General features: G+C 28.8%; 1 protein-coding gene across 2 annotated transcripts in view; it reads right to left on the reverse strand.

Moving 5' to 3' along the window:
* Positions 1-13,566, reverse strand: part of LOC100202735 (vesicular glutamate transporter 2) — a 31,252-nt gene that overhangs the window by 735 nt on the left and 16,951 nt on the right. For both annotated transcript variants that reach the window (XM_065792560.1, XM_065792561.1), the window contains 3 exons: positions 13,374-13,523; positions 11,051-11,180; positions 10,643-10,881 (listed from right to left, as the gene is read on the reverse strand). In XM_065792560.1, coding sequence (XP_065648632.1) covers positions 10,643-10,881; positions 11,051-11,180; positions 13,374-13,523 — 519 coding nt within the window. The remainder of the gene's footprint in view (positions 1-10,642; positions 10,882-11,050; positions 11,181-13,373; positions 13,524-13,566) is intronic.

Below are 13,566 nucleotides of genomic sequence, written 5' to 3' on the forward strand. Positions count from 1 at the left end.
ATTTTGATTTTTTATATAACTCCAACAGCTTTGAAGATTTTAAAAGAAATTTTAAAGTTCCTTAAAAATATAAAAAACGTTTCATGCATACAAAGTATCACAAGCCCGATATTGTAATAATCTGGACTTTTTACTGTTAAAAACGATGAGGCGCCAATACAATATTTGATCGACGATTTGTAACCCGACTCATAAATCAACTGAATGAACTAAGAATTCTGCAAGCTGTTTAAAAGTCATAAACTCGGACCACTGTAATAATCAATATCATCAATCACATGAATAAACATTAACATGTCACACTTCATAGGACTGAACTGTGTAGTGTATCAATTTGCTCAAGAGTTCATTTTCTGGTTTTATTGTTTTACGAACGGAACATCTTAGTTTGTCAATTGTAAAATTCACCATTTTGTCGCTGTTTGATTTCAGGTGCTATTGTCAGACGTAGGTATAAAATTTCATTGATCTGCTGTTTCTCATTGAGCGAGTCCAAAATATTGACAGTTTTTGGAGTTATGGGACTGTTGTCTTCTTTGCACTTTCCAAGAAGCTCTAAAGTTTTTCCATATTTTTTTACCTTTATTTTTTGACGTTTAATCGCCACTAGTTAAGGAGGCTGTTTCACTGTAGCTAAGAAATTAGCTTCTAGCTTCCTGACTTGTCCTACTTTGCAGGAAGTCCTTGCCGATTTCCAATGTTTCTTTTTTGCGCTTTCAGGTAATTCTAAAAAATCTGAATTCAGCAAGTAGGCTGGTTGTCACAACATTCTTTTTAGAAATGGTCTGTATTGATGTAGTTCCACCACATATTTTTATGCAATTGTCCAACTTTGCCAACTCTGACTCTCATTAAAGATTTGTCAGTGGTGCGTGCTTGATTTATTCCGTCTATTCTCTCACTTTCAAAATCAGAGTCTTTCCTCGTTAGAGTCTGGATTGATGACTGGAGAGAAAAAGTCCATTTTTTTAAATTGTTGAATCAAAGTGTTTATATTATGACCCAAGATAGCAGCAAGAAACTTTTCTCTGACACAGTTAAAGTCTTCATTACTTCTAGCTTCTTTCAGTTGTGATAATTTTTCATTGAAAAACTCCTGCACACCACTCCACTTGAACCATGTTTACTAGTCCTCAGTTTGTCTGTTTTTCTCTTGTCAATTCAAAGTAATTCCATTGTAGGAAAAATAACCATCTCACTTACTTCAGCATACACTTCTGAACAGTGAATGGACCAACCGTTCTGTATATAAACTGATACAGCTAGTACAAGTTTGTTCGAGTTTTTGTCCACAGTGCTTCAAAAAAGTCTTGCATTGATTGCCTCGTAGTTCACTCTTTCGCTATTGCAGCAACATGCCTAAAGCGTTTAGAAACAAAACCTCTGAATTAGCGATGTTCAATATTTGTACTCTGTGTATAAGGATAAGGAGTGACTGGCATGACTTGACTTGATGAAAGTGTGTATTTGTCCGAAGTTGATTTGCCCAGCTGTTTCTAAACTCCTATACTCTGCTCGGTGTCACAAAATACCTATCAATAGCATGATGGATACCCAGTATTAAATGTGCGCAACAGTTTAAAATTTTTTAACAATATGCTACAATCTCCAGAACGAAGAATTGAGTTGTATTCTCAAATATAGCTTAATCTAGAAGTATTCTCAATATAGCTTGCACCAATGTTCTCTGCTCTGTCTGGACCACTGATTGTAATGTGGAATGCCTTGGTATGGTACAACTTATGGCCAGCAGCTTTGGTTGTATTGTCTAAGCCAACACAAACAACATCACTAGTGTCTTTATTGAAAAGATAATTTGGCACTATCTGCAGATTGAAGTAAAGTGCATCTTCCAAATATCTATCTATAGTCTTCGCTGAGGGGAAAGCGTAGATCTCTATTGGAGTGACATCTGTTCAGGTTTTCTGGGACTGTGCTCTTTTCTGGTTCATGCAAGTCTGACTCAGAATCACTTTATTCTTCATCTAGCCGATTTGAATTGATTGTCCATTTCTGACCAAAGATGATGCTAGCAGTTTTTATGCTGATACTAATTACTTCACCACAACTGATGTTAGGGTCGCATATGCACTGAATTGCGCATCTTATTAAATGTTTGCCAAAACATTTTGCAATAATGCAGACTTCTGCATTCTTTTTCCTGTTAACTGGTTTTCTCTATAGCTTACTGCTTTTCTCATTTGACTGATGTCTTTCCTTGTTTCTCTTCACCTGTTTTTTCCATTTCGATGAAACTGTAGATGTACAAATTTCCAAATTAGACCAGTAGCAATTATTATAATGGAATGCTTCATCTTCATCTGTCATTTTAGTGCCAAACAACTCTTAAAGTTTCTGATGGCATGCCACATCATTTGTTCTGATGTTGTAGGTTCTGCTTGTTATATTCATGTTGAAATCTTGAGTTTTCTTTATTTATTCACTCGCTTTTTTGTAACTTGAACTTTTATGTTGTTTAACCAAAGTCATGAAAGTTTGGTATTCGTCTCTTATCGTCTTGGTTATGTTTTGTTTACACAGCGGATAGACATTCTTTGATATCCAGTTGTCGGATAGTCTACGCCACTGTGCTTTTATCATTATGTGAGAAAATATTAGAACCAGGTCTCATTGAACACAGGTGTATCATCTATACAATTAAATGCGCCTCACTTTTCAACTTGGATTTACCGATGAACGTCGGTTCTTCTTAGTACACTACCCCGAGATTTTGAGAGTTACAGTATTGCTTTTAGTTTTGATTGAACTATCTGTGTTTTTTGGCATGGTGGATTAGTGAGACCTCAAATAAAAAATCAGCACTAAAACAAATGGCTTTTAAAGCAAAATGAATGTGCTGTTGGTCACGTAGGCACTTCATTTGGTAACCTAGGTAGATTGTTTATATTAGACTGAATGTGCTGCTGGTCACATAGGCATTTTAGTGGTTAAGTACGTGCACACTACCTTTGCAACTATTCAAGGTGCACATCTAACTTCGCAATTATTTACTACATTTTAAACATTTCTCATTTATTTCTGCAATACTTTGGGACAGGAACACATGTTCCTAACCTAAAACCCTATTTAATGCACAAATCTTTAAAATATTTGGACTCAGCACCCAAAAAGACATATAGAATGATATATTATCACACGCATATATTTGCAGAACATTATTTTTTCACCAAATTTCGGCAGTCATTTATAAAAAAAGCACTGAAATCACTGTTGCATGCCACAAACTCTTTCAGATTTGAATTCAGCATGATATATGAAGCATTTGAATTCAGCATCACATATTGAATTCAGCATCACATTATGAAGCGCTCACTTCATAAGCAAGAGGTTCCGAGTTCGATCCTCACCATGTCCTAGTAGTACCGCACTCAACTTGTTTCTCCGTGCAGCGGCCTTGTTCGTCAAGGTTCATGTTTCGGAGTTAGAGAGTTGAGAGAGGGTTATAACCACTATTAAGTAGCCTCCTCATCTGTAGTGGCCTTCTCAGCCTTGAAGAGGTGAATAACAAAAAAAAAAAAAAAAACATTTTGCTTTAGAAACAGATCATTATAGAAAAATTTTCAGAATCAATGAAACTAAATTGTTCTTAATTTTAAACTATACATGTACAATTTTGTTGTGATTATCTCAGCTTTTCAGTGGATCTATGCAAATTTAACAATATATAAGCATAAGTGTTTGACTATTAATAAATTAAATATATAAAACTCAAGCCAAAAACAAACAGATCAATCAGCCCTTTATGTTAAACAGATTATGAAAACTTAATAAAAAATATATACATTAAAGATGCACCTCTATAATAACCTTAGTCAAATTTTATTATTAGTCTATAAGATAAGTGATCTATATATCACTTTGTCGATAAGATAATTATTCTTTATTTTCCTTTGGCTATTACAGCTCCCTAGATTCCAAAAAAATAAAATAAAGTAGCTAAAATATGGTTAAACAATTTATTAATATGATTTATCTTAAGAAACTGTTTATATAAAAAAAAAACAATAAGAAACTAATGACTATGTTACATTAAAATAGGCAACTAGAAGGCAATAAATTGTTTTAAATTAATTCCATTAACTTTACTTGGAAATTTAATAAAAACAAATTTAATATTATTTTCAACAATTAGGCAGCAACACTTCTTTATTACAAAGTACTGTACAGGTTTTTGATCAACTGAATTAAATAACTCTTTTATTTTATGCTTTTTATTTTATGCATTAAAGATTTCAGACAATTATTTTGTTAGCAGAATAGTTTAGTCAAAAACTTCAAGTTATTTATTTTCAAATAAAACGACAATATTAAAATAATTTTCAATTAATAAAAAATAAAAATATATTCTTGTTTAACTGTTATCATCTTGTGAACATCATTTTTGCTTCTAAAATGTCATCATCTAATGTTTTGGTTAACGCATTAATAGTATAATCTGCATCACTGCTATTTCACATAATCCAAAAGATAAAGTACTTTCATTTGTGGTAGAAGCTTGAAAAATTTGAAAATGTCTATCATGTTTAGTGGTACTGTCATTGTGAAGACAATTGCCTGAATTACTTTCTATAGAATGTATCATTTCTTCTCCAACTTGAAGCTGAGCATGCTAATGCCTCAGTCATAAATCGAGAATTTGTACCTTTTCTATATCTAACTTTGCTAGTTTTTTTTAAACAATTGTGATAACTAATTAACTTTATTCATGCTGACATTTAAAGAAACTAACTTCATAATAACTTCTCTTATATCATTAGAATACCTTCATATTTAAAATGTTACTATTTTGCAAGCCTTCCCAGAAAACACGTGCGGTTTTTTGTCTTGTATGACCACACATGAGTATTTTATTTTAGACAACTTTGTCACTGCCGCTTTCAAGTTTTTTAATATTAATCATTGCGGGAAAAAAGTTTTAAAAACAAAAAAGGCTAAACTAACAAAATAGGAAATAAAAAGAAATTTAAATAGAAAAAACTAAGGAGAAATTAATAATTTTAATAATTTGTGTATAAACGTGTTTCCGTTAAAAGATTAGGAATAAAAAACTTAAAGGAAAAGAAAGGTAATATAAAACAAGGCTATGTGTAGATGGTATGGCCTAATTGAAGCTTAAAAATAATGTATATATGTGTGTGCGCCTTACATATAAAATACACTGAAAGGCTTAAATGATATAAGAAATCTAAATGTGATGAGATGTGTATCATTCAGAAACAAACAACAAAAAGATTGTTTATATACAAATAAGAAATGATAAATGGTTTCAAAGAAAACATACGACCAGCGGTATATATAAAAAAGAAAAAAAAATTTGACAGTTATAGGAATCGAACCATGGATATTCCATGTATGAAGTTTATGCCTTATATACTTATGTAATACAAAAAGTTATACATACGCATGATTTAAAAGTATACACTAACATATACTTACATAAAAGTATATGCAGACGTTTTCTTATAGGTACAACATATACTTGTTACATTAAAATCATACAAATATATTTTACAAACAGATGGCAATTTATATTTTCACTTTCCTCTTTAAAAACAAAACAAATAAAATTTGGAAAATCATTCTTTTTAATGTTTAAAACTGTTTTTATTTTTTGCTTTGACTTTTCAAATTTTGTTGCTGAAAATAACAACCACTCTAAAGAACCTAAAATAAAAACAGTACACAAATTATTTAAATTATTGTTATTTTTTCTATTTAAGTTTATTTTAATTTCCTATTTTATTAGTTTTGCTTTCTTTGTATTTGAAACAACACTTAATATAATAAAACTTCCAAACGGTCATGAGAAAGTTGTCTAGAATAAAATACTCATGTGTGGTCATACAAGACAAAAAACCGCACGCATTTCCTGATTTTGCAATCTAGGAGAAGATAAGTGTGAGGAAATCTTTATTTTCTTTGTATAATAACTTTTATCTAATGTTAGGTGAGTCAATACTATTTTCAGGATTATTTAAACTATTAGAAGAAAATTTTTCATGTTTATTTACTATCTTTACCTAACATAACTTTTTGAATGCAATTCTTTTTTCCTCACAAAGGAGTGCAACTTTATTATCACTTTTTTCAAGCTTACCTAACAAAAGTTTATCTGTTTTATTAAGGTTTGTAATGACTTTATTTTAGTAATTTTCCAATCCTTTTATTTCCTTGTTTTGTTTTTTTAATTGTTGAATTTTTGCTTTATTACTTGCATGTAATAATTTATATGTCTTTCTTGGGTCGTTAGATGTAAGTGTTTTATTCATATTACTAATATGAACTTTAGCAGATTAGAACTTATTTTTATAATCGGGCAAAGTAAGTTTCAATCTTTTAAAACAATTTTTTGAGGTTAGATGTTTCAATTTTCTTTATTTACCCTTCGTTTTATTGTTCTCACTTGATACACACACTTCGTTTTCTAAATAGGCAGTATAAAAGACATAAGCATTTATATATATCCCTTCTTTCATTGTTTTTTTTTAACAACTTAAATTTATCTACCACAATTTTAATTTTGTAATAGAATCTCAAATTATTTTCAGTTACTGAAAATAAATTTGAGAATTGGTTTCTGAAATTTGAGCACAATGTTTTCAAGTATTTATCATTCAAGCATAAATACCAATTACATAACTCTATATTATTCATTATACCGAAGTTGGTTTTGTACAAATATTGATGTCAATTATTTAATATAATTATATATAATAAAATTATATAATATAAAATATAATATATATATATTATTGTATATAATATAATAAAACATATAATATATAATATAATATATAATAAAAAATATATATATAATTATTTAATAATATAGTAATAAATTATTACTATACTAAAAATTATTATTTTTGTTATGTTAGTTGCCAAAATACTTTTTTGAAATAATATTAAGATGGACTGATAGGTAAAAGCGGAGACGATTGAACCGGTTTTTTACTTAAATTTAAAATTTAGGCTGAAGTACCGAATATCAGTCAAAACTTTTAAAAGTTATTTTAGACTAATTCATCACAAAATCAAAAAAAAAAATACAGAAAAAATAAGCAACTGTTATCTATTATTTTAAATGGTGCTTGAACGCAAATAAAATAATTTTAAGCAAATTTTAATAACAAAAACTTAACTAAAATTGTTCTTAATTGTCATAATTCTTAAAAATTAGGTTTAAATTTATTCTGAAAAAGTATGCTTTATATATAAAAAAAATATATTAATGCGTGTTTAGATAACATCTTTGACCTCACACTGAAATAGACTGCTGCCAGGGACTGGCAGTTTATACATAGACTATCTTAAAACCTGCTGCACAAAGGAGTGCTGACTACATCAACTAAGGTTTGGCATGGGGGAGCAATCTTTTCTTTCATTCTTCATCATATTCTTCGGTTTTTAACCATATAGTATAAAGTTTTTAAAATTTATATGTTTTTAAAAACATTCTAATCTTTTAATTTGTGTTTTTGTGGTTTTTAAAAAGTCAAAAATTTCCCAATTAAATTAATAAAAAGTTTCTCAATTAAATTAATGGGTTTATCTGCATCAAGTTTTAACATAATCTGAACTTAATTTTATCTTGCAAGTCATAGAGTAGCTTTTTACCGCAAAAAGTAAGTTTAAGACTTTTACACCAGATATATATATATATATATATATATATATATATATATATATATATATATATATATATATATATATATAAATATATATATATATATATATATATATATATATATATATATATATATATATATATATATATATATATATATATATATATACACACATACATTAGGGGTTGACTTTTCAATTTTTTCACTTAAAAATGAATGAGTATATTTCTAAAAGCTGATATTATTAAATTTATTTATAGACATACATGCTTTTAGATCTTTGGTTGCAAAAACATCCCATGAAAAAACATTTTTTTGTTTTAATTTTTTTTTTTTAAACAAGCTAGAAAGGAAACCTTTTTTACATTTTTTATACACTTTTTATTGTTTTGCATAATACGAGTAATGGTAATATATATATATATATAATTTTATGTATAAATTGTTTAAATTCATCAAATACTAATTGCTTCTGCAAGTGCCATCTTTAATTGTCGTTTGCTTTAAAATAAGCGTGTTCAAATCAAGGTGATTATTTTGAGTTTACTAAAATCTACAATTAATATAATTAAAATAAGTTATTTATGTGTGCTTAAAATGTAAAATAGATTTAACTTTAGGCTTCATACGTAACTTACAATTAACTAATGTATACTTTATATTTTAGAAATGTCAAGAATAAGCTCGCAGATAGCTGAAAAACCTGATAATATCAAAGCCTGGTCTCAAGATCTAGTCCACTTTGAGAAATCAAAATCAACAAGATCTCACATACCCAAAGTTTTAGAGCCACTTGATAATTTGAATAAAATGCCAAAAGCTTATTCTGTTATTGGTCAGTCTTTTTGCTTATCAAATTTAGAGAAATCAGTTTATTCAAGATGTAAAAGATTTGGCGAAGAATTATCTGATTTATGGCTCAAGCTTAGTTTACCAAAAATAAATGAAAGGTCTATAGCAAAAAAAGTGGAAATTCTCATTAACAAATATCATTCAGTTCAAAAATCTAAAGAATGTCTTGAAGAAAAGTGGGATTATTTATTTGATATAACTTTAGTAAATGGTAACTGGCTTAGCAACGAAGACAAAGCATTTTATTTCTTACAGGTGGATACTAATGGTCAAGTTGGTTATTCTACATCAAACACTGTTAAATTACATCCATCTAAGGCTGGCAGGAAGAGACCTAGCATACCTGAAATAGATACAGTAGAGGTCAGTGACAACAATGAAGAAGGTAATGAACAAAATGATGAACAAGATTCTAATTATATTCCTCCAGACAAAAAAGTTAAGAAAAAATATGAGAACACCACTGTGGCTGTTAACTTAGTTAAGAAGTCAAAACTAAGTATTAAGAAATCAGCAGAAGTTTGCAAAAATTTATCTGAATGTGGTGTCAATGTACAAGCCTCATCTAAATCTGGGGTTTATAGAGCTACAATGTCAGCAGCTCAAAAATGGAAAAGCACATGATAAGTAATTCATAAAATGAGAATTGGGTGTTGCATTTTGACGGTAAAAGAGTGTCAAAGAAGGAATATCAAGTCTTAGTTTTAAAAAATGCAAAAGAGATGAAACTAGCCATTTTAAAACTAGATGATGGGAAAGCTATTAGTATTTACAGTGGAATAGTTGAAGTGCTAGATAAATTTCAACTATGGAGTAGTATTAAAGTTATAATATCTTATACTACAAGTGTGAATACTGGGAGTAGAAATAGAGTTGTAATTCAACTGCAAAGAGAATTTGAAAGAAAAAATCTTGAACTATTTCAATTTATTAGTTGTCAGCATCATGTGTTGGACACAATTTTGAAACATACTATGAATGAAATTCTTAACGAAGGAGTGTCAAAAATGCCAGAATTACATTACAAATTTATTGAAAACCTGCAAAAAAATTATGAAAATTCAAAGTTAAGCTTTAAGCAAGGTAAAAATTATGAAAATTTGAAGTCAAGCTTCAAGCAAGGTGAACAACTTTGTATAGTGAAGACTAATAAATAAAGAGACGACATGAAGTTTTGTTCGAGTTGGTACAAAATTACTGATACATGAAGGTGAATGGCAGCTTTCCAGCTATAAACTTCAAAAGTCTGCCATATTTGCACAATGCTAGATGAAATTCAATGCAATCTATGCCTTTCCGGATTTTAACTGAATCGGATAATAATCAATTTCGCTTGGATTGCGATTTCATTGCATCAACTTCGTTTGATATATGATTTTCTGACATGTAATACTCAGAACATGATTTTAAAAATTTAGAACAAGCAATAACATCAACTTCAGCCATGAAGACCTTAAAAAGATTTTGGTCACAGGAGCCCAGCAGAATACAAGGAATTCAGAGATCAAATATTTGTGCTGAAAGAGCCATAAAAGTTACGCAAGAAAATCATGCCAGAGATATAGACAAAATGAACTACAGATTTATTCTGCAAAACAACTTTTAAATTGTATCTTGTTTAACTGAAAGTTATTTTGTCAAAATAAATTGTTACTTATCTGCTAATTTGTTTATTTTTATGCATTTCTCAAACAAAAACATATTTTTCTAATAAGGGGAGACATTTTTATAACTTGAGTCAATAGAACTTTTAAAATCGGTAATCTAATGCAGAATGTCATATTTTGGCACTATACCCAAGTATAGTTGTGAAAAAGTCAACCTCCTAATATACATATTCCTATAGTTTATCTAAATTTATTGTTTGTGGTAAAAATCAGCTGTTAACAAAAACATAATTGTAACAAACTTAAAAAAGGCAACTTTAAGTACATATTGTCAAAACCATTAAATTTAATTAAGTAAACTAATTAAATTTAACGTTTTTAAAAAAACTTAAAAATGTTTTTTTATTTTTTTACTGTTTACATACATCAACTGACAAAAAGGTAGAACATGCGAAGAGTGCTGCTACATCAATACATGTATACATATATATTTATACACACACACATGCAAATTTAGTGAAAATGGAAACATACATTGTTTGTAGTTATGTAGCCAACAATCATAGGAGAAATAAAACCAGGCATTGATCCAAATACATTGCTAATTCCAATAATGACTCCAGCATATCGTGGTGCAATATCCAAAATGTTGACAGCATAACCTGTTGCATTAAGTCCAGTGATACCTACTCCAGTACAAAGGAGCCCGATTGCTACTGCTTTGCTCTTTGCATAACCCACACCAACAATAAATATACTTGCTGTTGTGCAGCCTTGAATGTATTTTTTATAGTTATTTTATATATTTTTATTTTATATAATTAGTACATTATATATTTAAATAAAAACTTTTAATTAAAAATTCATTTTCATATTTTTCGTTTGTTTAATAATATAAATTATAGTTTATAAGATAAATTTTTATTTTGATATGTGAAATACCTGTGGAAAATATGATACGACGAACATTTCTTACTGATACTCCTTTAACAATTAGCATATCTGCAATAACACCACCTGATGGCCCAACTATTGCTTTAATAACATAAGGCAAAGAAACAAGGAAACCAGTCTAAGTATTAAAAAATCAAATAATTTTTTGTTAGTGTATAGTATAACTGAAAATAATAATAATACGAAACTAATAACTAAACATAAATAAAGTAGTGATTGACCGAAACAGAAAATAACACCGAAATTTCGAGTATACTAAATCAATATCAAAACTGACATTTCGGCAAAAATTTTACTAAAACTAAAACCATAATTTTGGCTAAACAAAATCAATTTCAAAAAATGATGTTATCAAAAAATGTAATTTTACATTTGTTGTTTACTTAGATTTGGTTGTTTTTTTTAATTTATTGTTTGTTTGTTTTTTGACAACTTTTTTCTATCTTATATGATAATAACAAATTAAGTCATCAATTAATAATAAGAAAAATAAAAATACTCAAAGAAAAATAAAATTAAGTAAAAGCTTACACAAAATATTATGCTTGTTCACTAGGGTGTCTCAAAAAATTTTTTTTCGAAAATCAAAATTTGGAAAGTAAGTTTTCATTTCATTAAAGTTTATTTTTCAATTGTTATGAGAATTTTTTTAAATAATTTGTTAAGTGTAGATAATTATAATAAAAAACAACACGTGTATGCTACACATGTATGTATGATACACATATTTTTTTTGCTTGGCAAAAAAAGTATTTTTTAATAGTATTATTTGTTGTTACAAAACAAACTACTGTACTGTAAGCTACATTTTCTACTATAAATTTATAAATATATATAAATTTATAAACTGTACTGTTAGCTATATTTTCAGACAATGGCTTCAGGAAAAAAATGTCAGTATACAATACTAGAACCAGCTGAAGATTTTAGACAGGCTGCAAGAAAGCGTAGACAGTTTTATTTGCTAGGCTTTCCACTGCAAAGCTTTGCTCCAAATCGACTTCGGTAAATTCTCAAAAATTTCTGAATTTTATCTGTTTATTTGTACTTAACCATTTGACATTTTTAAAACTCTACCAAGATGAACTGTAAAGTTGGATGTGCCTTTACTTCTGGAAAAAGTTATCTGAAATGTAGCAAGTTAGCAGAAGGTATGTGTGAAGAGTATTGGCAACAGACAATCAGAGGTGTTTGCATTTTGAGAGAACTAGTAAACTTGTGGAGCAAAGCTGGATTCTACAACAAAGTCATACTCACAGAGCAGCAAATTTAAAATAAAATTACCAACAAGATCAACGAGTACCAATCCCTAAAAAGACTCAAGACTCTAAGTCTACTAAAAAGAAGCTACTGCAAGAAAGTAAGCAACTTTTTAAATGAAAGTAACTTCTTATTCTTATTTCATAAGGCCAACATCTTTAACTTGATAAAGAGTGATTCAATGAGGAACAAAGAGGCTCGAAAAGAAAACACTGAATTCCTATAGCATTGCCTCAAAGGTCAAGATGGCGGAATATTGATAGCACATTTCATAAAAATGCTTGTTTGGCTGTGAAGAAAATAAGAATAATGGAGGAAAAAATGCGCTCACAAGATGAAAAGCTCAGTAATAACATTGAGGAGTTAAAGATCTCAAGATCAACTCTGACCAGGAAAGCACACGCTGTAGTAGAGTCAGAAGCCCAGATCATTCCAGAACATGAACAAAGTATGAGGCTTAAAGCTAGTGATTCACTTTGACACTAAAATTGTAAGCCAGGCACCAGTGAAGAAGCAATTTCCACAAGTCATGAAATGATTGCTATAAGCGTTTTTTCTCCTGAAACTGGCTCTTTAGATTTTCTGCTTGGCAATTTGAAAATTAAAAACTCCAAGGGATTCGACCAGGCTATAGCCATTCAGAATTTCAGTTGATCACTTGTATAAACAATTGTATGAATTTGTAGTGTAATTAAAAAATTGAAAAGAAAATTGAAAAAAGAATGCATATTTATTACTATAATCATTTATAGTAATTATAGTGTATTAATTTTTTATACATATGTCTATATGTGTTTACATAGATTTATATTTGTATATGTGACATTTATATCCCCAGAGTACCCGGCTCTGATCAATTTACTAATAGGAGCATTAACTAGTGCAACGTTATTTTCTTAATTAACTATTAATTCTAAATTAACTGTTTCTTCTGCTGACTTCATATAGTTTTTAAAATTGATTTGAGATCATTTAAAAAAATAATGCAATAATAAAATCACAATAGTAAATAATAAAATCAATTGCATGAATAGATAAACAAAATGCTTACAGTAGCAATATCAAAATGAAGAACTTTTTGAAAAAACTTTGGAATACAAATCAAAATTGTGTATAGACCCCAGTCAGCACTGAAGTTTCCAACTATAGTAGCCCATACTGGCAGTGATGTTATAATTTTTATCCAAGGAACATCAAGTTTCTAAGTAGTAATTTTAATTGTTAATCATTAAAATTATTAGAAA

Source organism: Hydra vulgaris, chromosome 03 (assembly GCF_038396675.1).
Source record: "Hydra vulgaris chromosome 03, alternate assembly HydraT2T_AEP".
Classification (NCBI taxonomy): domain Eukaryota; kingdom Metazoa; phylum Cnidaria; class Hydrozoa; order Anthoathecata; family Hydridae; genus Hydra; species Hydra vulgaris.